This window comes from Cebus imitator, unplaced genomic scaffold (assembly GCF_001604975.1).
Source record: "Cebus imitator isolate Cc_AM_T3 unplaced genomic scaffold, Cebus_imitator-1.0 Scaffold260, whole genome shotgun sequence".
Taxonomy (NCBI): Eukaryota; Metazoa; Chordata; class Mammalia; order Primates; family Cebidae; genus Cebus; species Cebus imitator.
The window spans coordinates 532681-559369 of NW_016107575.1; the positions used below are offsets into that span (position 1 = coordinate 532681).

General features: G+C 38.9%; 1 protein-coding gene and 1 non-coding gene across 6 annotated transcripts in view; one reads left to right on the plus strand and one right to left on the minus strand.

The window, feature by feature from the left end:
- Positions 1-26689, plus strand: part of UBN2 (ubinuclein 2) — a 102625-nt gene that overhangs the window by 61064 nt on the left and 14872 nt on the right. For 4 of the 5 annotated variants that reach the window (XM_017499726.2, XM_017499729.2, XM_017499727.2 and 1 more), the window contains 4 exons: positions 4088-4319; positions 4734-4823; positions 9275-17990; positions 18024-19438. The exons of the other annotated variant lie outside the window; for it this stretch is intronic. In XM_017499726.2, coding sequence (XP_017355215.1) covers positions 4088-4319; positions 4734-4823; positions 9275-9324 — 372 coding nt within the window. In that variant the 3' untranslated portion in view covers positions 9325-17990; positions 18024-19438. Of the gene's footprint in view, positions 1-4087; positions 4320-4733; positions 4824-9274; positions 17991-18023; positions 19439-26689 lie in introns of those variants that run through there. 5 annotated transcript variants of the gene reach the window in all.
- On the minus strand, positions 24881-24983 carry LOC119467112. The gene has a single exon (XR_005195642.1). It is a non-coding gene; the product is annotated as a U6 spliceosomal RNA (small nuclear RNA).

Sequence of the window (26689 nt, forward strand, 5' to 3'; positions counted from 1 at the left end):
GATGGAATAGAGCCTGAAGCAAAAGCCTGACGGCTGGACCCTGGGGGGATAGTGGTAGGTAATGAGATGAGAAGCCAGAACCATGTCATGGAGGATCTTGTGGGCCACAATAAAGACTTTGGATTTTATTATCTGTGCAGTGGGAAGCTACAGGGGGTTCTTAAACAGGGGACTGGTATGGTCTGATTTGCATTTCAAAAGGTTACTCTCGATATTATGGGGAATGGGGGACCAGTGCACTCACTAAAGTAGAGCATGTGGTTTAAAAAAAATGTAATCCTGGCCGGGCGCGGTGGCTCACGCCTATAATCCCAGCACTTTGGGAGGCTGAGGCGGGTGGATCACGAGGTCAAGAGATCAAGACCATCCTGGTCAACATGGTGAAACCCCGTCTCTACTAAAAAAATACAAAAAATTAGCTGGGCATGGTGGCGCATGCCTATAATCCCAGCTACTCAGGAGGCTGAGGCAGGAGAATTGCCTGAACCCAGGAGGCGGAGGTTGCGGTGAGCCGAGATTGCGCCATTGCACTCCAGCCTGGGTAACAAGAGCAAAACTCTGTCTCAAAAAAAAAAAAAAAAATGTAATCCCCACTACGGGAAGAGCGAGGTTTCCCTTCAGCGTTTTTCCCTGGGAATAAAATGTAGAAGTCATGGAAAGTACTTTTGATTACAGGGCATAATCCTGAACTATTTACCTGTTTCATGCTGATTTCTTATGCATGCTCCCAGATTATACCAATGTTGGAGTACCCCACTGCTGAACGGTCTCCATCTTTTAGGATAGAGAGATTTACAAATACTCATGTCACAAATACTCATGTCACATTTAGATTATCTGATGCTTCTATTTAGATTTCTAAACAAATTAAATTAGCTATAGAAGTTACTTGAAAGTGTAAAATATTAGACAGTTATGGCGTAGTATCACTTTTTTATTGCTATACTCTAGTTATTTAATTTTGGAAATTGTCCTAATTTGCCTTTTGCAATTTTTTTTTTTTTTTTTTTTTGAGACAAGGTCTCACTCTGTTGCCCAGGCTGGAGTACAGTGGCACAATCTTGGCTCACTGCAACCACCTCCTCCATGGTTCAAGCAGGTCTCTTGCCTCAGCCTCTGGAGTACCTGGGAATATAGGCGAGTGTCACCATGCCCAGCTAATTTTTGTATTTTTAGTAGAGACGGTGTTTCACCATGTTGGCAAGACTGGTCTTAAACTCCTGGCCTTGGGTGATCCACCTGCCTTGGCCTCCCAAAGTGCTGGGATTACAGGAGTGAGCCATGGTGCATGGCACTCATTTTGTATATATTTTAATGCTTCAATTACACACTAAAAGCTTTAAAAGATTCCCCTTATAGGCCGGGCACAGTGGATCACGAGTTCAAGAGATCAAGACCATCCTGGCCAACATGATGAAACCTTGTCTCTACTAAAAGTAAAAAAAAATTAGCTGGGTTTGGTGGTAGGTGCCTGTAATCCCAGCAACTTGGGAGGCTGAGGCGGGAGAATCGCTTGAACTCAGGAGGCGGAGGTTACGGTGAGCTGAAATCGCGCCACTGCACTCCAGCCTGGGTGACAATAAGACTCCGTCTCAAAAAAAATAAATAAAATAAAAGATTCCCCTTATTAACAGTGTTTAATGTTACTCACTAGGGAACTTCAGTTGGGGCACACAGCCTTGGAGATTCTTTATCATCCCAAGACTACAATAGAATTATGATTAAAAGAAGAAGCAACTCTGGTTAATTTTTTTTTTTTTTCTGAGACAGAGTCTTGCTCTGTTGCCCAGGCTATAGTGCAGTGGTGCGATCTCAGCTCACTGCCACCTCTGCCTACCAGGTTCAAGCTGGAAGGATTTTTCTGCTGCAGCCTCTCGAGTAGCTGGGATTACAGACACACGCCACCATACCTGGCTAATTTTTGTATTGTATTAATTAATTATTGTAATTTTGTATTTTTAGTAGAGATGGGGTTAGTAGAGACTACCATGTTGGTCAAGCTGGTCTTGAACTCCTAACCTTATGATCCACCCATCTCAGCCTCCTAAAGTACTGGGATTGCAAGCGTCAGCCACAGCGCCCAGCCGACACTGGGTAATTTTTAAGTTGATCCTTTCTGTCCTAGTTGCTTTAAGATATTATTTCTAACTTGGTAATTTTTTCTAAATGCACCACTTTGTATATCGTGGTTGGCACAGTATGGGAAAGACTGGCAAATAAAAACCGTCAAGTTCAAACATGGAGTGGTGAAGAGTTGTGCTTAAGTGTAAGAGGAAATTTTGGTAAAATGTAGGGGTTTGTTGGCTATGATGTCATCATTTTATGATGCCTAAAAACTAAGGTTTTAAGCCTAAGTGACTGGAAAGAATGGAATTCCTTGATGAAAGCAGTTGGCAGAAGATGGAGGAACCAATTGGAGAAGATGATTTCAGCTTTGGATATGTCAAGTTGGTGCTAGATATTCAAGTGGAATTATTCACTTAACTCTCAGATATACAGGATGGAAATTGAGATGAGAGGCCAGAACTACGGATATAAATTTCAGTGGTAACAAAGGAGATAAGGGGAAGGGAGGCAGTTAAAGAACCAGAATAGAAGGCTGCTTGAGGATATTCATTTTTTGTTCAGCAGTGGCGTAGACTCTTAAGTGTGTAAATGTATGTAATGTCATGTGGCATGTATGTATGGAACCATTGTCTGCATTTTTCTTATACATTAACTTAAGAAATCGTTATTCCACCAGAAGCAAAAGGACAAAATTTTTTTAAATAATCAGTCCTCTGTCTCAAAAAAAAAAATTGTTCAAAGAATTAAACTAGCTATAGGAGTATATTTGCCAGGTCTTCTAGCTCACGCTATAATTCTAGCATTTTGGGAGGCCAGGGCAGTGGGGAGATTGCTTTAGCCCAGGAGTCTGAGCCCAGCCTGGGCAACATGGTGAAACCCTGTCTCTGCAGAAAATACAAAAAATGTTAGCTGGGTGTGGTGGCATGTGCCTGTAGTCTTAGCTACTCAGGAGGCTGAGGTGAGAGGATCTCTTGTGCCTCCAGGAGGTTGAGGCAGCAATGAGCTGTGATTGCACCACGGCACTCCAGCGTGGGCAACAGGAGACCCTGTCAAAAAAGGGGGGAAGTTGGGCAGGGGGAATATATTTAAGTAAGTTCCCTGTGAAAGCCCATCCATGTTAGTATATTTCTTATTTCTTTTATTTTTCTAAAGTCCTCCCTGTAGTCTAAATATGTTAGCATATTTCTTATTTCAGTGTTTTTATTTGTAAACATGGCATCATAGTCCAGGTAGGGGAGTGTGAGAAAACTCTCCAATTTATCTTTTACCTTAAGGAGTGTAATTTCAGAAAAGTAATAAGGGAAAACCAGCTTTCAAGAGTTAGAGAGAGACTAGAACTAAGGAAACTGAAGGCTCTCATTCTGTTTGATAATAAAAGGAAGACAAAATAGTTGCTATGAGTTGGGGAAGGGCTAGAATAACAGTGTGGTTGTAAAAAGAAATAATTTATCTGAGAAGGCAGAGGAAACATGGAAAAGGTGCAGTACTGGATACTTGTACAAAAAAGTTCTACATGGTGGGAATTCACGGTGTAAGTCAGATGGTTAGCTTTGGAGAAGGGTAGGTGAGGCTTATGACCAGGAAGAACGCGTTGGCCTCGTCTCTCTAAACCGATGTGATGACAGCAAAGGGTACCAAGTAGAGGGCCCTGAAAGCAGCAGTCTTGGAGCAGCAGCTGCAGGAAAAATAAGGAGACAAATAGTAAAGTGGGCATTTTCAGAGACCCAGCTGAAATTGCACACACTTACTTACTCATAGCTCAGGTCTTTGGACTAAGAGCAAAAGTGGAGAAGTGGGAGTCAAAGGTTAGGAATTAGTAGATTGAGAGTGCATGGGTGTTAATGTAAGTGCAAATAAACTGACGGTGTCTACGGAAACTACAGTGGTAATGAAGAACCTGTCTCACAAAATTTCTTTTAGAGCAGATGTAAGGCACAGTCTTGCATCTGTGAGGATTTTTTGTAAAATCAATTTGGGTTACTCTATTTCTTATGTATTTTGACCCCTGGTTTCTGCACAGTCCACAGCAGGAGCATCATTATTGGCTAATGCCTCACCTCTGACTCTCATGACATCACCTTTGTCTGTGTCAAATCAAAATGTGACTCCTTTTGGGATGCTGGGTGGCCTTGTTCCAGTGACCATGCCCTTCCAGTTTCCCTTGGAGATATTTGGCTTTGGAACGGACACAGCTGGAGTGACAACCACGTCGGGATCTACCTCAGCCGCTTTCCACCATAGCCTAACTCAGAGTAAGTGGGGCTCTTCTATTTAGTTGGCTGTCTAGTTTGATGAAACAGGAAACCTCACGAATTTATTCTAATTAAGAGTAGCCAGTTGGAGTTAATAAAGATTATGGTTTTTTTTTATTTTTAAGAAATGCACTTTAAATAGTAAGTCAAATTATCAGACTCTGGGATTCTGTATACAGTTTTTAAGCTGTCTGTACCACATTTCCATCTTAATGAAATTGTTAAGAGGAAGTCAAATGTGTTGGGTTATGTGCATACACATACATTAAGTAAATTTTTTAAAATGTGCTCTAGTTTTAGAAGGCCTTTGAAGTCAGGTGCTGTGCCTGCAATACATAAACCAGTTTTCATTTTTTAACTAAAAGGGCTCCAGTCTGGGTTTAAAGATGACTGACAAGTCTGTTTTCCTCTCAGATTTACTAAAGGGTTTACAGCCAGGAGCTCAGCATGCAGCGACGCTTTCCCACTCACCTCTGCCTGCACACTTACAGCAAGCATTTCACGGTGAGAACACCACCTACTTCATCTCTTTTATATTTGTATAGGCTTATAGATATGGATTATACTTTTATTTTCCGAAAACAATGTGAATGGAATGGCCAAAGGTTGGAAAATGCAGACTTTCATATGACTGAATGCTCTTCCCTCTTTTTTCTTTTTGAGTTGGAGTCTCACTCTGTCACCCAGGCAGGAGTACAATAGCATGGTCTTGGCTCACTGCAACTTCTGCCTCCCCGGTTCAAGGGATTCTCCTGCTTCAACCTCTGGAGTAGCTAGGATTACAGTAGGTGCCCACCACCACCCCTGGCTAATTTTTGTATTTTTAGTAGGCAGGGTTTCGCCATGTTGGCCAGGCCGGTCTCAAACTCCTGACCTTATAATTCACCCACCTCCACCTCCCAGAGTGCTGGGACTAAAGACGTGAGCCACCGTACCCAGCCACAAATTTCTGTTTAAGAGGAAGGAAACAGGTAAATGAGATCTTCTGTAACATAAAAAGAGCCTTTTTGAAGGTGTTTATTACGTGGAAATGACGACTAAGGAGAGTATCCATAAGATAGCTAACAAAAATTACATACAGTAACGATAGTAGTTTACATGTATTGAAAGCTTACTAAATGCCACATAGTCTTGTGACAGCTTACATGGATTCGATAACTTAATCCTTACAGCAAGTCCATGAATGATAGACGACGATTTCCATTTTACAGCTCACGAAGCCGAATCAGAGAGCTAAGCAGCTTGCCCAAGATAATATACTAATAAATGTTTGATCTGAGGTACTAGCCCAGGAAGTCTTAACTCCATGACCTGTATTCTTAGCCATTAAATAAATGTCTTTGTCATTTTAGCGGTGATGAAATTAATATGATCCTGTCAGGCCCAGTGGCTCACTCCTGTAATCCCAGCACTTTGAGAAGCAAAGGAGGGCATATCACCTGAGGTTGGGAGTTGGAGACCAGCCTGGCCAATATGGTGAAACGCCATCTCTACTAAAAATGCAAAAATTAGCTGGGCATGGCGCATGCCTATAGTCCCAGCTACTCGGGAGGCTGAGGCAAGAGAATTGCTTGAACCCAGGAGGCACAGGTTGCGGTGAGCCGAGATCATGCCACTACACTCAAGCCAGGGCAAAAGAGCAAGACTCCATCTCAAAAAAGAAAAATTGCTTGGGGGGAAATAGGGGAGGGACAGTGGGGGGTGGGGAGTTGGGGAGAGATAGCATGGGGAGAAATGCCAGATATAAGTGAAGGGGAGGAAGGCAGCAAATCACACTGCCATGTGTGTACCTGTGCAACAATCTTGCATGTTCTTCACATGTAACCCAAAACCTAAAATGCAATAAACTCCCCCTCCCGCAAAAAAAAGAAAGAAAAATTCCTATGATCCAAGCTGTATGTATTATGTCCTTGCAGGCAGCCATATTGCTCTGAAATCTGACATTAGTGGGTACCATGCATAACGCACTGGCCTCCAGCTTCTCGTTTTCCCCAGCAGTTGACCTCCACAGATGTTGATATTATTCTGAAGCCAATTTTCAGGATCTTTTGAGCAGAAATAACTGTACAGCTGGCCTCTTAACTTTGAAAGTTGACTAGGCCTTTTTTTTTTTCTTTTTTCTTTTTTTTTTGGCCACTGCATTAAAAATGATCTTTGAGCCAGGTGCAGTGGCTCACACCTGTAATACCAACACTTCGAGAGGCCGAAGTGGCTGGATCATGAGGTCAGGAGTTCGAGACCAACCTAGCCAACATGGTGAAACCCTGTCTCTACTAAAAATACAAAAATTAGCCGGGCATGGTGGTACACACTTCTAATCCTAGCTACTCAGGAGGCTGAGGCTAAACCTGGAGGTGGAGGTTGCAGTGAGCTGAAATCGTGCCACTGCACTCTAGCGTGGGCGACAGAGCAAGGCTCTGTCTCAGGGAAAAAAACAATCTTTGAACCAGTTTACCATTGACCACAGTGCAGAGATGGGGACTGAGGAGCAATCTTGAGGCAACAGATTGCCATTAATCCTTCAAAAGAACTAAGTGGTGAGCTGTCCCAGTCTCAGCCTCGAGAGTGAGCATAAAATCACAGTTGTGTAAAATGGGTAACAGATTCCTGGCACAAAGTCAGCAATCCTCACCTTCCTGAACTCTGACTAGTTTCAGTATTTAAAGAGAATTGCCCTGTGACTAAAGCAGTTCCTCCCTGGGTGTAGACAACTGCTTGGTATAATGAATCCAGCTGAGAATATTGTACTCCTGGGCAGATTGGCATGAATGTAGCCACCTGCAATTAAACAAGCAGGATTCTCTTGGCTCAAAAAGACCCCCCCCAGTGTTTGCTGTTACATGAACTGTCTCATCTATGCAGCACTGCTATTCAGGAGGGAGAAAGGAATGGTAGCTCATGCCTGTAATCCCAGCATTTTGGGAGGCCAAGGCACGTGGATGCTTGAGTCCAGGAGTTCAAGGCCACCCTGGTCAACATGGTAAAATGCTGTCTCTACAAAAAATACAAAAAGATTTCTGGGCATGATGACATGTACCTGTAGTCCCAGCTACCTGGGAGGCTGAGGTGGGAGGATCACCTGCGTCTGGCAGGTTGAGGCTGCAGTGAGCTGTGATTGCGCCACTGCACTCCAGCCTGAGTGACAGAGTGAGAATCTGTCTCAAAAAAAAAATAGTAAGCTTAAAAATTTTTTTTTTTAAGAAACATTTTAAAGTATGAGTCACTGAACTTGAGTATCAGACTTGGATTTTTGAATTCCAGAACTGCCAGTTTAAGTAGGCTTAACTTGTTTGACCATCACTTTCTCTTGTAAAATGGGGACAACAAATGTTTTTATTGACTTGATAGGAGAATTTAATAAAAATTAATTGATTTAAAGCTTCTAGCCTGGTACCTGATGCATAGTAAGAACTCAATTAATGTTGATTATTTTAATTTTATCTAGTCTAAAACAAAAGTCAGTAAAATTTTTCCATAAAGGGCCAAATAGTAAATATCTTAGGCTTTGCAGGCTATATGGTCTCTGTTGCCACTACTCAACTGACCATTGTAGTGAAAAACAGCCATAGACAATATTTAAACAAATTAGTGTGGCTGTAAATAAAACTTTATTTACAAAAGCAGGCCGGGAACCAGATTTGGCCTATGGACTGTAGTTTGCCAAACCCTGGTCAAATTGGTTCTTTTCATCTGTGTATTTCTGCCATTCATGCCTCTCATCCTCAGAGTAAAATGTTTCCTTCCCCAGTCCTTTGCTGTCAGACCTGGATTGTCTTTAGGGCCTCATTTTTCTTGCTAAGGCCATGTACCTGTTGGCTCTCCAGGCCACTGGGCCCTACCCTTGTTCTGGTATCCCCCTTTCCTCTCCTCTCTCCAGCCTCCAATTTATTTCAGGCTTAAATGGAGTGATCAGCATTTTTCTCCGCAAGCATTTAAACAGCAGTATGTAAAAATAGAAATTTTTTTCATCTGGTGTGTTGGCACACACTTGTAGTCCTACTATTTAGAAGACTGAGGCGGGTGGGTTGCTTGTCCCCAGGAATTTGAGGCTCTAGGAAAACACAGCAAGTCTCCACCTCTTAAAAAAAGAAAGAGCATTGTCCCAGTAGCAGACTTTCCTGTCACTTAAAGCTAGATTAGAATGAGCACACAGGCCGGGCGCGGTGGCTCACGCCTGTAATCCCAGCACTTTGGGAGGCCGAGGCGGGTGGATCATGAGGTCAAGAGATCGAGACCATCCTGGTCAACATAGTGAAACCCCGTCTCTACTAAAAATACAAAAAATCAGCTGAGCATGGTGGCGCATGCCTGTAATCCCGGCTACTCAGGAGGCTGAGGCAGGAGAATTGTCTGAACCCAGGAGGCGGAGGTTGCGGTGAGCCGAGATCGCGCCATTGCACTCCAGCCTGGGCAACAAGAGCGAAACTCCGTCTCAAAAAAAAAAAAAAAAGAATGAGCACACAGACTCAGCTGGATGTTTTTACTACAGGTGAAAAGTGTGCTACACAAATAATCAGGAATTACGAAAAGCTGTGTCCTGGCAAGAAATTTTACTCCACTTATAAAAAAATAAATTGACCTTGTTCTTTTAAAGGAATTGAAAGAGGTAGTGGGTCCCTCAGAGGTGGAAATTGTGTCTTCTGGTTCCTTTATAACCCTCTCACAGCATTTGACACAATCATCTGGGAAGTAAATGATAAATACTTGTTGAAATAATATTTATAGAACACTGAAAAATACAGTCATTTGAGAAAAGAGGATCATTGTTGTTGCGTTTTTATCTCCGTGATGTTTTATCAACCTCTATAATCCTATATAGCATGCAAGATACTAAAAGTTACCTTTTCAGAGATGTCATCCACAATAGATAAAAGTTAATTGTTCCTTTTGCTTTGTTTTTCTTACCTGGTTTTTGTAACATGGACCCATACCAATTTAACATCTCTTTTTCTCAGATGGAGGCCAAAGTAAAGGGGACACTAAATTACCACGGAAATCTCAGTGACTACCCAGCAAGCAAAGGAGACGAAATGTTTAGTTGACTGATGGAATCTACCTGATGGGAAAGTACTTATGTGGTCATAGGGCTGCTGTTTCTGTCGATGTTTACATTCTCTCGTCCCAAGCACTGTGGTGAGGAGGAAAAAGAAAAGAAAACATTACTTGAGCAAAGCCAGGTGCAGGAGGAAGAAATGCTTTTGTGCAAAGTTAGTGACCTTTGGTCTCTTCTAAAGAAAGACAAAGTTACCATATTAACAGACTTGAAAGACACTCAGTTGTCAAACCCACAGAAATACAAATTTGATTTTTCCCGGGGGAGGAAGAAGGAAGGCAAGAGAATTTGGGTAAACTCCATCCATCCTGGGGGTTGGATCTGAACACTTAATGACATAATTGCATAATAAAAGGCATTAAAAACTGGAATTAGGCCAGTTTGTCAGGAATAATGATCATGTCTTTGAGTGGACTGCGTAGCAAATTTGCCACAAAAATATATATATAATGATTCTCCGATAGGCAGTAGCTGAAGAAATACCATACCCTCAAAAATCCTGAACAAACTTGAATCTTCTCCAGTGCGTAGCAACTCCCCATGTAAATCAGTGGACTAAAGATCCTTCAGGAAAGTTATTTTAGCACAGTGATATATATCTAGATTTTTTAAAATCAGGAAGTTGAGCCTGTTGCTCTTAAGAGATGAAACTTAGATATCCCCTTTTTGTAAAAGGGTCAATTTCATCTTCCGTTCAGAAGCAGGTACTTAACTCTTTTCTTCAGATGATTTGTGCATCTGGTATTGCCTGGTTAATTCTTATTTGCATTCTTGATGTTAAAATGTGACTGTGTTCACATTTTTCTCTTGAGAAATGGGGATCTTTACAGGGTTACTGCTTTGCTGCTTTTAACCCTTACAGCAACATAAACTCTAAGTTTCCCCCAATTCATCTAACTTCACAACTTCTCCTTCTGTTCTTTTAGCTCGTGGTACTTTAGGTAATTATTAGCTATTGATATATAAACAGGTAGAAGTATAAACTGTGTTTCTTCATTGGTCATTCAAATGGCATAAATATAGTTTCTGGATTTTTAAGATGGTATTTTAAAGGGAGGAATTACATTAGGATCACAATCACAATGTATTTCTACTCCCTGTATCCAGTGTACTGAAATTGTTTGGAGCATTTGAGATCCTAAAGCTTTACTGATATTTACTCAGTGTATTGATATGTGAGTAAATCTGCAGATAATAAGACTCCTTAGTTATTGTAGCTTCCTTATGCAAATAGCATATTCAGCAAAGGATGTTAAGGTAAAAATTTATGGTTCTCCTTGGCTACATTTGATTTGATTTGGACTTGTTTTCTTTTGGCCTCATTATTCTAGTTTTTTAAGCTTCTGAATATTTTCAGACTATATTGGAGAATGGTGTAAACTCTAAATGGTATAAGCTTGATCCATTTCTAATGACACACTAACCTAAAAAAACAATAGACTGGTACTAGCAAGATTTCTTGCATATGTGCTTATTATACATTACACTATACTATTAAATTTATTCAAATAAGAGTATTAACCAGGCCCTTTTTTCTTTTATACACAAAAGTTCCAGATATCCTACAGGACTGTGAATAAATAACCACAGATCTGTTCAGATCTGTATGCCTGTATTTTGACTTCAAAGTCACATTGGCTTGCTTCATAGCGAAAAAGTTAATAAATAACTGAAAACTTTAGTTCCAAGAACTTGTTACAGTAAAGGGAAAGGATTATTTCAAAGGAATCACTGATACAATTTCTTGACTCTTAAGAATTTAGTTTACCAATAGAACAAATATAGATGTAGTGTGAACCGCAGTGGATATTTTGGAAGGATACTGGGAGGATGTTGCAGAGAGGTTTGACTTGAATTCAATATGTTTGATGAAGGTTTGCTTGGTTTCAAATAGGGATGCTTACCCAGTTTTTTGATGTTTTCAAATGTAGTCGACCTCTTGCTTTTATGAAATTTGAATAAAAAGGTCTTTGCTTAATACTAGGGTAAGTGATGGGATTTTCCTTTGGGAAGGTAGCCTTTGTTTTACTTCTCATACCACAAGAGAAGTCAAAGTGCATATTAATCTCTCTTCCTGGATAATTATATATATGTCTGTCTGTATATATACATACACACATATATTCACATAAATGATTAGTTTGAGTCAAAAAAATCATTTGAATTTCTTAAAACCCATCAATTCTGAATCATGCCATGTGAAAATCCCTGGTGACTCTCATCATTAGAAAAGAACAGGATAATGAGTACTTTTTCCTGTAGCATTTTATGCTAACCAGTAAAAATATCTGAAGGCCCATGGCTCCAAGAATATAATACAGATATTCTGCTGTGTTCTCTTTAGTCTTGCTTGATTCCTTGAGGACTGCTGTCAGATTCCCACCTTAAACCCTCAACTGCACTGACGACTTATATTCATTTTAGTCAGTACCCCTCTTTTATGTTGTATGAATCATCCTTGTATTTCTGTATAGATAAAGTATGATCAGAGAGTTTCTACATGTAAATACAAATCTATTTCTTTTCTAGATCATAACATTGAAAAAGGTGTCCATACTCCATGGTCACCTGTCTTTACCGTTTTTATTACTAAAAACAGACATATAAATTGGTTATTTTTTAGCACAGAGACTTGTGACTCATACTGTATTTTTGCACTTAAAAATCAAATTATGTTATTTTTTAAAATGGTGAGTCATTGGAAAGGATATCTATAGAGCAACGTGTATTTCTGAAGAGCATTAGCAACATCCAAATGCAAAAATAATCAGCACACATGATTATATCCCACTCCTCGGGATTCTTGATTCAGGAAGATTAAGCTGTTTGTTTTGAACTGTTTTATATTTTAAATTGCCTTCACTGATATATAAGCTGTTACTGTACATACAAGTTAATCCTCAGTATTCACAAGCAATAACAGTCAGCAGAGTTGTCCTCGGAGATAGCTGTGCTGATGGAGACTGGGAGCCAAGTGTCAAGCTCATTCAGAGCCTCCAGAATAAATGCAAGCAATAATTTCCATTATAAGTTGGTTGTAAGTCTTGTATGCTTTTGAGGTTAGAGGGTAAATGAAATCATGATTTTAAAACAGCCTGAAGAAAAAGGTTTTAGGAAAGGAAATGAGGCTAATCCGTAGTCAAAAAATTCTGATATTTCACGGAAATTAGAAGATGGTGATAGAACATTCTTTCACACCCACCACCCCTCTGATGGATGTTGTTAGCCCAAATTACATTTTCATATCATGAACATTGAATAGGGTTTATTGAATCACAAAGGTAAGGGGAAGAACCGGGCACATATGTGTTTGAATACTGTGGGTTTGACACCTGGTTGAAAACTTACTGGACATGATTTTTAACCCAGGATATTTTTTTCCCAAAGCAGATCCAAATTGTTTACTCCCCGGGTTGGAAAGGACAGGCACCTCTAATCTAGTCTTTCTCCTCTGGTTGCCCTCTCCCATACCCCTTTCCACCTATACTTGGTTCAAGACATTTTCTGAAATGAAAATTCTACTGTTGTTCAAACTGCCATTGGTTATGAGAACTCTGTGTCCTTTGGGATCATCTCTTAGAACTCCAGTGATCTATCTCATATTTGCTGCTACATTTGTAAAATGAACTTTGCCTGTATTGGTTGACTTTAATCTAATTTACAGTTCTTTATTTCTAGGATGTTTTGTCCTCTAATTTGACTCATGTATAGAATTAGGATACTTTATTTTAGGAGTGTACCATAAAAGCACACTGGTCCCTATGTTGTTTTTATCATTTAGGTTTGGAATTTCTGTTTGCTTTTTTTTGTTTTGTTTTTGTTTTAATTTGGAAATAGAAGAATGAGAAAAATCTATAATCAGGCCCAACTTGAGAACTTTCCCTGTGCTTCAGCACTGTAATTCTGCTGACCTAATGTTCTCAAAAGAGGCACTTTTACTTTCTATTGTGCATGTATGATTGTCGTTTTTTGCTTTGGGGGGGTTTTGTGTTTGTAATAATGAAGCAGAAGAAAAGTGCAGTAGTAGATAAATGACTGATCACAAACATGTTATGCAATTTTATTTTATAAAGTTTTAAGGGGAAAAGTTTAACTCTTTGTAAATCATTTCTTAGCTCTGGTAAAATGCTTATATTACTCCTCTAAAACATGCTCAATTCAGGCCTTTGTCTTTGTTAAGTGCCTTTTTTCTTTCTTTTTTCCCCTCTTTTGAAACCTTTGTCAGATTATCTTAAAGTACAGACTGATAAGTCAGGGGATTCAGGAGGAACAATCTCACACTTGCCAACATCATGTCATGCTGTAACCCTCTTCGTTTTCTTTATGTGTATACGGATATATATGTAAGATACAAACATTACATATATATAAAACTAGGAGCTGCTGTACCATTGCACCCTTTCCAAACACTCCCCTTTCACTGTTGGCAAAACTTCTGCCTTGTTTATTCCATTGCTTTTAGTTGATTAAAGTGGGTGGATTAGAAAAGTATCTTTTCACAACAGGCCATCTTTGCCCTTTAAATATCTGTTTGTAGAAGTTAGCAACACACACACACACACACACACACACACACACGTACGTCAGTTATTACAAGTAAAATAAACTTAGTAAATCATTGACTATTCTTGGATATAACCCACTTTTCTGTGCTCTTTAAACTTGGCATAAGTAATATAGGAGAAAGCATTGGAATAACAAGAGTACCTTGCAGGTCATGTTGATAAGGTTTGCTAGACTAAGCGTGGGAAGGCTAGCATTAGAACCATGGTATGGTATCTGAATGAGTTTAGAAGGAAGTTAGCAACTGTCAATGTTAAATATGTATCATAGTTTCTTCTGGAACATGATTTTTGAAGGAATCATATAGCTGCATATCTGTTAAAAGGTTAATAAACTCAGAAGTAGAAAGACTTCAGATGCTGAGGAAAACATCATATAATCTATAGCATCCTTGAGAGATTTTCCATTTGCTTTTTATTTGCCATATAATTACATTTGGCTTAATCTGATTTTATGGTTATTTAGATTTCTCCCTTGAGCAAAACAACATAACTTTCAGTATCTAAGATTCATCAATTTCTTGTTGAAAACAAATAGATGTGACATGTTAAGGGAGACCAAGTTGAACCATCCTTCAAAACCCAGTACAAATATACCTAGTAGGTGCCCCCTTTTCAATAAATTCTAATTGGGAAGAACAGACTAGTGGCTTAAAAGGAGAAAGCAGAAGCTCCTGGTAGTGTTATCTGATAGCAGAACTTGCCAGGCAGCTAGAATTCACAGGTGTTACTCTTGAATGACTATGTCTAGGTGGAATATCGTTTAACCTTCGTGCCTCAGATTACCCATTAGACAATTGGGTATAATCATATTCACCTACCTCCCAGGGATATCAGAGACTTTACTATTTCAAAAATATTTTGAGTTTTTGTAAAATGTCCTATATAATTAAAAATACTATTATCATCTTCCTGCAGAGGCTAAAAAATGTTTTCCTTATAATGCGTATAAAAAGCACCCTATGATTTTTTTTAAAAATCACTGGAATTCTAATTTAGATACATATTTGTTATTTAAACATTATCTTTGAAGTGGGATAAAATGTTTAGTTTCAGGTTAACAAGGGAGAGAGATAACACTAAGTTTAAGTAGTTATTTTTAGGCTTTTACGGTGTTACTGTGATTTTTGTCAAGGTTGTGGAGCTCAAGTTAGATAAAGTTTTAATGCTTGGTTATTGGAGTTGACAAATGACCCTGGAATTTTAACTGCCTCACTTTTCCATCTTCTCAGTCTAATTTCCTTTTATTACTTGTTTGGGGACGGGTAGCTAAGCTTTTTAACTTTCTAAGAATGAGTGGTATGTCTCCTTATTCTTGCAGATCAAGAGATTGTGTACTAATTTCATTAACTGTAGGTATATCCAGCTCTGCACTGAAGGGGGTGAGCACTACACAGAGGCAGCTGGATGCTCTTGTAGCCATTGTACCTTTGTAATTCATGCTTCTTCAACCCATGAAAGAGGTGGAGCCATCAGCTGCTCAGGTTGTAAGAAAATGGGAGACAGAAGGCAGGATTCACTTTCTAACCGGGTTGGGGGTGGGGAAGGTCAGGGTAGAAGGAAACATGTTTTTCCCCAGCTCCCCGGAGGAGATGAAGACCATTTTATCGCCATTTCCATCCCTGCATATTAAGTAGTACTATTAACGTAGAATTTTCCCATGATTGTTAAAATAATAACAGGAAAAAAATGGATGCTGCAGTTTTAGTTAGGGCTAAATGCTGAGCAGTGATTGTTGGAGTGTGTGTGTAAATTTAAATTGTAGCACATATTCAGGGTCAGGAAAGGAGAATGTGAGGGAGGAACCAGTTTTATCCGGCTCAAGTGAGTTAGTAGAAAGCACCAGGTCCAGAGGCAGACAAAGCATCTGGTTAATTTCCAGAATTGGCTAAGATCCACTGAATCTCTAATGATAGGATGCGTGTGTGTGCGTTTTTAAGTCACTTTTTGGATTTTTGTTGCTTTTTCCAGATAAGGCCTTAGTTAGTAGCCTCTAAATATCAACTATGCAGATAAACATACTCCTTATTTTTCACATTTCCCTATCTTTTCCATTCTCAAATAACAAATGTTAAGACCCAAAGAAATAAGGCATAAGGGTTTTATTGAATGTGTGTTTGTTCCTCTAGGGAAAATGCAACAGAAGCATAAAATAGAGATACTTTGTGTGTTCATCTATCCTAAAATGTGAACTGTGTATTCAAAAACTATCTACGTGATCCTTTCACTGGTGCAAAGCTGTGGTTAGTATCATGGAATGTCTTTGGGTTGTTAGTGGTAAAATCATCCCGGTGTTCAATTCTGAGAGTTTTAAATTATATGACAAAATGTTCAGGTTTATAGAGCTGAACGAGTGGTCAAACTCTTAATTAAAAATAGCTTTGAATATTAATGTTGAATTCTTCTTTTTTGATTTCGTTTAGTCTTCATTCTTTATTCCGAGCTCTTAATCATATTGCTACACTAGAATATGAGTTGTGTATTAGGAGTCTGAGGAGGAAAGGTTAAATTATCTTTTACGTCCTCTTCTCACTCACTCTGGCAATCTATCCTGTGACCCCATAGAACTGAAAAGTAAAGCCCTGTGCAGGCCTACTTTAGAAGACTGTTTACATCCCAGCAGAGGACTTGGGCAAGGACTCTCTTAGGATTTTAATTAGACAGCCTTTGAATAATGTGATATTAAATTTTATTTTTCTCAAGTAGCTACTTGTGATATTTAATTTCCTTATATTGTAATAATTTTATTTCTCAGTCTTTCCTGTGTATATCCATTTCATAGTGGGTTAGTACTTAAACTTGGGACACTTTTCCAAACTGCTACTCAAACAAGTCAGGAATGCTTTTCAGAATCGCAGTAGTATTATTAGGGTCTATGTATCTAGGACTTAGAGTCATTAGTGGTCATCACTGGGACTAGAGGTTTTTTTTTTTCCTCTTCTCCTTTGTATTAAAAAACAGATTTTGCTACTGTGTAATGCGGCATTAGCTACATTTCATGACTTCCTCCTGATACTTTTTCGAGGTTATTCAAAAGAGATGCAGACCTTTATTAGGGGCTATTTCTCATAATAGTCTGCCTTGCTTATTTTCATACTCCCCCTGAAATAAGCCTACTTTTGCAAACAGGCCATATGAATCAGATTTTATGTTTGTTTCTCACAAAATTTTCTATACATTATTTGTTCCCATTTTGCTAATAATAATATAATGACTTTATTGTAAATCTGTGTTTTAAATATTTTATAATAGAGCACTAATGGAAACAATAAATACAAACAAGATGACTATTACCCGAGATAACTTAGAAATACTTCTGTTTTCGAAGTTAACAATACCATCCGCCCTCAAAGCACATTTAGGAGTCAATATCATCCAAGACCACCCAGTTGACATGTTTTTCTGTGTGACAACCTCCCCTTAAATTGTCAGATGTTAGCTACCTTGTGTTTGCTGTGCTTGCAGCCATAAGCTTTCTTCCTTTTTTGCTTATCTCTGCTGTTTATAGGGTTGGTGTGCCCTCTGTCAGAAAATTGAGTTTTCTTTACTATACCTGAAAAACTATACCAAGGGTTACCCCAGTATTGGCTAGAGGAATTAAAAGAGAAAGAACTTACTCTCAATTGACAAAAGTATTGCTGTTTTACATAGTTAATTGGAAAGTTGGCCAACTCTGGTCACCTATTTTTGAGTCTTGGCTATGCCTTTGTAATTAATTACATATACCTTCTGAGACCTTCAGATAATCAATGAGCCCTGCCCCATTAGAGGTAGGTGCCCAGCCTACAAATAATTTCCTGTGATCCATGACAAGCCTCCAGAGAAAAGAGTCAAACTTTGCACTGCTCTTTTTTTTTTTTTTGGTTATCATTGAAAACTTACTTTATTTTAGAAAGTATGAAAAATACCAAATTGTTCTTTCAGAGAATATGTAAGTCTGGGGCTTGCCCTTGCATTTTACTTGCTAAACACCCTCAAACTTAAAAGAAGAAAATAAATCTCCGGCTGGTGAAAATTTTGTGCCCCAAATAATATATTAATTGAAGCCTGCCAAGTGTTGGGTAGCCCCAAATAATATATTAATCAAAGTAGCTAAGTGTTAGGTATTTTCTCTCTTTTACTACAAGCAAGAAAGTTTATTTGCATTTGTAAACATAATTATGGAACTGCAGACCTATTTGCTATAACTGATTGGAAATAATGATTCTGATTTTTAGTCTGGGTAAGCACATACTTCCAACCCTTATGGCATGAATTTTGATAAGGGAAAGACTCGTTTGGTAGCCCAAGGAAAAACAGGATGTATTTATACAGTGAATGTTCACTCTGCAGAGGAACGTCCCTCCAGTTACATCTTCTCATACATTAGCCACCTCCACACTTGACATTGATGCCAGCGTGTTTCCAAACCAATCTCGAAGGAGCCTCAAGAGTTGATGGTCCTCTAGGTGAAAGGCACGAATTACTGTATTGCATTTGCTTACAGGGAGGTGTGTTTTTTGCTAACTTGAAGGGATATACTGTATTTCAAATAAGTGTGTGACTTAATATTTTGGGATTTTTTTTCCTCCTTTAAAAACTGGACCTGAACACAAGCTTTGAGTTGATATTTGTAATAATCTCAGGACCTGAAAGATTGTAGCATTTAGCGTGTCTTAAAAATTATGTACTGTACCAGCCATGGATTTTTGTAAATATACCTGTCTCCCTTTTTTGTATTATTTTAGTAAAAAAAAAAATAATAAATTTAAATAAAAGGGGGTGGTGATGACGTGAATGGGTGTGGGTATGTGTGTGTGTGTGTGTTTGTATAAGGCTCTTTTGAGATGAACTGGTGCTTGTTTAATTTCCAGCTCAAATCGGAGCAGGAATATGGACAAACTGCTGCTACTGAACCCTGCACTGAGCCGAGGTATTTCCATTTTGTCATTTTCCATTTGGTTAATTAAACACTAGCTACCAGGAAATGACGTAGAAGTTACTTCTTCCCACTGCCATTTTGCCTTTGCATTCTCAGTTCTCCTTGCCCTTTGAACTTTAATGGTAAAACATTTCAAACTTTGGGTGGTTTGCTTGTCTCTAGTTTTTAGAAAGCTCTTATCACTCCTTCCTAAGAAAAAAGAAGGGCAGGTAAATTTTTTTAACCAAAAAATTACACATTTCATAAAACCCTGAATTTTGGATATGTGAGAGGGCATAAACATTCCTAAATATGGACCTGTGAATTTAGTAAATTACTCCCATGAATATACTTCTTCAGTGCAGGGATTTTTGTGGTTTATTTTTATTTCTTTTTCTTTTTTTTTTTTTTTTTTTTGCAACAGCCTTGCTCATATTCCAGGTGTAGCTAGAAAACCCCTCTTTTTGAAGCAAGAGCCTTATTTGATTCAGTGTAGATGTTTCCTGTCTATCCTTTGTGACAGGGCCTTTTACATGAGTGTTTTTTCTTTTTGTATATGTTACGTGTTTCTTGTTGTATTAAATAAAGAGGAATGTACATACTATCCCCGTGTCTGTTGTGTTATTGAGGACCTTGGGTTTTAACATCACACTCTTTCAGCCCTGGGGAGTATCTGCTGTTCATATCACACTGTGCTAGGTTATGGAGTACGAGAAGTAAAGGACACAGTCTCCTGCCTCCCAATATACTCACAATTTGCAGGCACATGATAAAAGATAATGGTTCAAAATTTGTCACAAAGGTGTGGCCCATTGCCACCTGACATTTGAGTTCACAGTCGGGGAGAAACAGGACTGTGAAGGGGTAATCTGGGAAGACTCAGTGAAATGAATGGCGTTTGAGGTGGGCCTCCAAGAATTGCTGGAATTTGACCAAGTCAGGAAGGTAGATCATCTGCTGTGAGGGGCATGTTTGGACGAGTAGAGGAGGGCAGAGTGTGGGAGTCCTTGAATGTGACTCACTCTAGGTTTTCCGGGTAATAGGGTATGTGTGTATGTCGTGATGCTACTATGGTCAGGACTTGAAATGTAGATGTGGGAATCATATAAAAATAATTCAACCTTAGAAATTCAGGTAAGAGGCCAGGCGCGGTGCCTCACACCTGTAATTCTAGCACTTTTGGAGGCCGAGAGTGCCTTTGGGTAGATCACAAGGTCAGGAGATGGAGACCATCCTGGCCAACATGGTGAAACCCCATCTCTTCTAAAAATAGAAAAATTACCTGGTTGTGGTAGTACGTGCCCATAATCCCAGCTACTTGGGAGGCTGAGGCAGGAGAATTGCTTGAACCAGGGAGTCGGAGGTTGCAGTGAGACAGAGCAAGACTGTCTCAAAGAAAAGAAAAAAAAAGTAGGTAAGGGGTGGGGGAAGGATGAAGAGAAAGCAACTTGTCAGAGAAAGTGAACAGTCATTTATAAGTGTATGTGCGATCTGCATAGAAAATATCAAAAAGGTTATCGATGAAATGGGGGTGTAGAAAAAAATATCAAAAAGGACATACACTGCAAAATATAGAGTGATGTGAGTGCTTTTTATTTTTTCCTTTTAAGTATTTTCAGTGTGTTGTAATGAAGATGAACTAAAATGCAAAAAGGCACGGACCTCATGCATTAGGGGATGAGGGGGACTGTAAGTGCCTTTAGCTAACACATCAGGGCAGTTTTGCAAAAGTGTGTTCTTGTCAGCAGTACGTACCTTCAAGATGCTTTTTGACAAAACCAAAAAACCCTGTGGTAACGTAATTCAACTATACCTTACCACGTTTTCACCATCTTGTAAATGTATGTTACCATATAAAGGTGTCGTCGTTAAACATGGTTTTTAAAAACTGATATTTCTACCAAGAGTATTTGGCAGGATGGGACACTTTTTTCATGTAATTCCAACTAATATTAAATTTTAAAAGATGGCCAAGGCAGGTGGATCACCTGAGGGCAGGGGTTCACAACCAGCCTGGCCATCATGGTGAACCCCCATCTCTATGGAAAATATAAAAATTAGCTGGGTGTGGTGGTGCATGCCAGCTATTCGGGAGACACAAGAATCGCTTGAACCCGGGAGGCAGAGCTTGCAGTGAGCAGAGATCATGCCACTGCACTCCATCCTAGGTGATTGTAAGTGTAAATATATGTGTATGTACATAAATGCATTAGAAAATATACAAAAGAACATGCACCCAAAAAAGCAGAGTGGTGGTATCAGTACTTTTTCTTATTTTTCCTTTTACCTAAGTTTATTTTCAGTGAACGTGAATAACATGAGTTAATTGTTTTGTGTAACAAACAGATAGGTGAGTTTTTGGTTGAAGAGAGGGAGAAAGAAATGGGAAGGGGCCTCTCCCTGTCTCATCACTGGAAGAAAGGGAAAGGAATTTCTTTTTCTATTTTTTTTTTTTTTTAAGATGGGGTTTCACCATGTTGGTCAGGCTGGTCTTGAACTCCCAACCTCAGATGATCCGCCCGCCTTGGCCTCCAAAGTGCTTGGATTACAGGCGTGAGCCACCACGTCCAGCCTGAAAGAAAGGAATTTCTTTCTTTCACTCAGACCTTAGTATATCCTAACATCAGATTTGGCTTGGAGGGGAAACACATTAAACTGCTTTATTTAAAATAAAGATTTGTTTTGCTTTGGGAGGCTGAGGTGGGAGGATCACTTGAAACCAGGAGGTTGAGGTTGCAGTTATCTATGATCATGTCACTGTATTCCATCCTGGACACAGAACAAGACCCTGTGTGTTTTGTTTTTTTTTTTTTCCAAAGGAATATGTCCTTTTCCAAAGGACAATGACAATCTCCTCTCAGGCAGGCATACTCTGACGTGTCATGGGTGTTCTTAGCTCAGAAATCATCGTGCTTCCATATGTGCCTAGGTGCAGTTTGTTTTTTCTGCCTCGGTAAATTAGCCTCTTCTGTATCTCTGTGTTTGTTCCTTCTTCATTTCCCCATCATCTTTCCTAGTAAGGTGGCATGGTGTGAAGAACAGATTGACAGCAGAAAGGCGGGTTCATAAGACTCCACTATGAAGCTGCATTACTCTAGACAAGACACTTGCCCTTTCAAGGCCATTTCCTCATCTGCACAGGGATGAGACCCCAGGCAGTTATATTGTTTAGAGACAAGGTATGGAAAGCACCTAGCACAGTGCCTAGCACATAATAAGAGCTTATACATGGTGGCTACTATTATTCTCTCTTCTCTTTTTACTTCTTAAATGTGTGCTTCCTCTTGCTCCCCTGATTTCCCAGAGGTATAGAAGTGAAGCCATAGTGTTGTTTAAAATCCGGGGTAGTTATCACCTAAAGTACAGGCAAAGATAGATAACAGTTAAAATTCTTTCATCACAGGTATCAGAAACCCCCGGCTTAAAAGGTCAAGGGAATCTTCTGGTTCATCTGAGTGGTCTTACAGGTACTTGGTTTAGATGAAGTGTCATAGAGTGATTCCATGTCACCACGATCCAGCTGTCTCTGCACTGCCATTCCAAGGGTGTGGCTCTGCAGGCAGTCCCTCACAGCTGCAACCTCTCTTTCTGCAGCCAAACACCTGCTGTAGTTTCAAACTATATGTGAGTATGTGCTGTGGATAATTTCTTTTTACTTTGTACTGAAATGCAAAGTAACGCATCAATCATATGTCTTGATTCATAGCACATTGTCATCATCAGTCAGTTCGAGAACTCATTCCCTTCATTATCCGTTCAGTTTATCCTCTTCCTTAGTCCTCACTCTGCTCTGTCCCAAAGGCACCACTCTTAATTGTTTGGTGCATACCCCGTGTTATGCAGGCATTCTTTGAAGTAAGTAGTATTGTGTTGCGTGTATACAATTTTAATCAATACAAATGGTACTGTGGTATTCATTTTTACTATTTTCTGCTTTTCTCACTTACATGTATCCATGTTGCTATATGTGCATTTTGCATGTTGCTTCTTACTGCTGCACAGGTTCCCTAGAGTGCAGCCACCATATTATACATACCTGTTCCCCTCACAGTGGATAACTAGGTTATCTTCTATTCCTTTTTACCAAGAACTAGGTGATAGTCTTCCCTTCTGTCAATTGCATGTTGATCTTTGCTGATTGTGCAATTGCATTTTGGTTTCTTGTTGTGAATATTAATCTCTTATCAGTTTTAGATGTGTCAGTTACTTTTGTCTGTTTCGCGTCTTTTAAATTTGTCTGTGGCATCCTTTATTGAACAGAAATCCTTGCCTTTTAATTAATCTACTTTTTGTCTTATGTTTTTTTGGGTAGTTTACTGATGAAATGTTTCCCTAGCCCTACACCACAAAGATATACTCCAGCATTTTCTCCTATGAACTTTATAGTTTTGCCTTCACATTTGCGTTTACAATCCATCTGCCATCCACCTTTGTTTATTGTGTAATGTAGGGATCCAGCTGTATTTTCCATATTTAGTGAAGCAATTTTCCCAACACCATCCAGCAAATCAATACTTCACCCATTAATTCGTGGTACCATTTTTATCATATGTCCAGTTCTCATATATGGAAGGATCTATTTTTGAGCTCTGTTCTGTTCCATTCTTTTTATTTCCACACCAATATCTTACTGTTTTCTATTACCATAGACTTATAATATCCCTTAATATCTAGTAAAGAGAGTCCCATCTCTGTTACTCTATGTTGGCCCAACTAATTATGGATTTTTATTCTATATACATTTTAGAATAAAATTTTCCAGTTCCATTTAAAATCAAGTTGAAATATTGATTCGGATTGAATTTGCATTAAATTCACATTCTTTGAGGCCTGTAGAGTGGTTTAAGAAGAATAATAGAAACTTTGAGTTACAGATCTTTTTGTGTGTGTGTCTTCCGATAAAGCTTTTAAAACTTCTCTATGAAGGTCTTATTTATATATTGATTTCTAGATACTTTATGGCTGCTGCTTCCATGAATTGTATCTTGTTCTTTGTTTTCTGGTTTGTTATTGGTATTAAAGAATGTTATTGATCCTTTAAAGTTGATTTTTATATCCAGCAATTTTGCTAAACTGTTATTCTAATAACTCATCTGATTACTTTATTAGCTTTTCAATATAAATGATCATATAATCTACAAATAATGACAGTTTTATCTCCTCTTTCAATTTCACTTTTTACAGCTTGTCTTAGAGCATTAGATTGGTCCTTGGATGTTATGCTAAACAGTAATGGGGAACATTACAGTCTTTTTCCTTATTTATCTAAGCCTTCTCCATTAAGTATGGCATTATTCTAGATTTTTGGTGTACAGTTTTTATGAAGTTAAGGAAGTTCTATTCCTAATTTTCTGGGAAGGTTGATTATATACATGAATTGAATTCGATCAAGTGCTTTTCCCATAATACCTATATACAATCAACACTGACAGAAATTCTTTTTCTTTTTTTTTTGAGGCAGAGTTTCACTCTTGTTGCCCAGGCTGGAGTGCAGTGGCGTGATCTCTGCTCATTGCAACCTCCGCCTCCCATGTTCAAGCGATTCTCCTGCCCCAGCCTCCCAAGTAGCTGGGATTACTGAGGCATGTGCCACCACACTCGGCTAATTTTTAGTAGAGATGGATTTCACCATGTTGGTCAGGCTGGTCTCGAACTCCTGATCTGCCAGCCTCAGCCTCCCAAAGTGCTGCGCTGGGATTACAGGTGTGAGCCACCACACCTGGCTAATTTTTGTATTTTTAGTAGGGACGGGTTTTCACCATGTTGGCCAGGCTGGTCTCGAACTCCTGACTTCAGGCGATCTGCCCACCTTGACCTCCCAAAGTGCTGGAATTACAGACATGAGCCACTGCACCCAGCCGATTTTTAATTTATGGTAATCTCCTGTATGTTTGTTTCCATTTTCATGCTGTGCTTTGTTTAGATGCATCATCTTAATCATTCTTGTTATTCTTCCTTTTTAATAACTTTTCAAATAACCATGAATGTTTTTGGATGCATATATGTTCATTATGGTTATATCTTTTTGATATAATGTTATTTTTTAAAAAATACGAAATGCTTCATGAATTTGCATATCATCCTTGTACAGGGCCATGCTAATCTCTGTTTTGTTCCAGTTTTAGTATATGTGCTGCCAAAGGGAGCACTGATACAATGTTCTTTTACCAATATGATGCCCCTCATTTTTCTTTGTGATGTTTTCCCTGTCTAGTATTCAATTTAGTATCCAGATATCTATACTCCAAATAATATCTCATTGTATGAATATGTCACAGTTTACCCATTCATCAGCTGATAGACACTTGGGCTGTTTTCACTTTTTGGCTATTATGAATAATGCGCCTTTGTGCACAAGTTTTTGTGTGGATATATATTTTCAGTCCTCTTGGGTATGGACCTGGCAGTGGAATTGCTGGATTTTATGGTAACTATGTTTCCTTTGAGGAACTACCAAACTCTTTTCGCAGTAGCGGAACGATTTCACATTCCCACCGTCAAGGTGTAAGAGTTCCCGTTCCTCTATGTTCTCATCAGCGTTTGTCAGTTTTCATTTTTTTAAATTATGGCTATCATCTCCTGGGGGTATAAAGGTATCTTGTTCTTTGGATTTGACTTTTCGTAATAACTAATGGTGTTGAACATCTTTTCCTGTGTTTAGTAAGTTCTCAGTATATTAAGTACAAGGTACTTGTATTAAGTATAAAAGCACATTCCAGGAGAGTTTTCAAAGAGGCCTTTGTGCTGGTTTTAAACTTGTTAAAACCTTGTATGTCTGAAAGTATCATCTTTGCTTCTTCACATATAAATAATAGTTTAGTGGGATGTAATTTTCTAGGTTCTTTTTCATCATCACTTAGAAATGTAATTTCATGGCTGCGCACGGTGGCTCACACTTGTAATCCCAGTACTTTGGGAGGCCGAGGCAGGCAGATCACCTAAGGTCAGGAGTTTGAGAGCAGCCTGGCCAACATATTGGAAACCCATCTCTACTACAAATACAAAAATTAGCAGGGCGTGGTGTCAGGGGCCTGTCATCCCAGCTACTCAGGCAGCTGAGGCTAGAGAATCGCTTGAACCCAGGAGGCAGAGGTTGCAGTGAGCAGAGATCGCACCACTGTACTCCAGCCTGGGTGACAAGAGTGAAACTCTTGTCTCAAAAAAAAAGATTATATATATATAATTACATATATAAATTATATATATAATTTCATTGCTTTTTGTCTCCAATTTTTCTGTTAGGAAAACCAATGCTAATCCAGTTTTGATTCTTTTGTGAACTATATTCCTTCTTTCTGTAAGCTTTTTGAATTTTTTTTTATGGTCTTTGATTTTCCTAAATTTCATTACTGTATGTCAAAGTTTAGGTTTTTCCCTATCTATTGTTTGATGTCCCACAAGACCTTTGCATTGAAGTCATTTTATCATTAATCATTATTATTATTTGAGATAGAGTCTTGCTCTGCTTCCCAAGCTGGAGTGCCTGGCTCACTGCAGCCTCAGCCTCCCAGGCTCAAATGATCCTCCCACCTGAGCCTCCAAAATAGTTAGAACTATATGGTGCACACCACCACGCCCAGCTGATTTTTAATTTTTTTTAGAGACAGGATCTCAGTACATTGCCCAGGCTGGTCTTTAGATTAATCTTTAAAACTTCACACTTAAGGTTCTTTTTTTTTTTTTTTTTTTTTTTTATTTTTTTTTTTTTTTTTTTTTTTTTTGGTTCCTGGCAGGAAACATTCACACAATTTTTAAATATAGTCTCTTTCTTACATCCGTTTTCTCTTTTTCTGGAACTCATATTAGGCAGTTACTGACACTGATATTTTCCATATCTCTTAAATGTTCTTTGGTA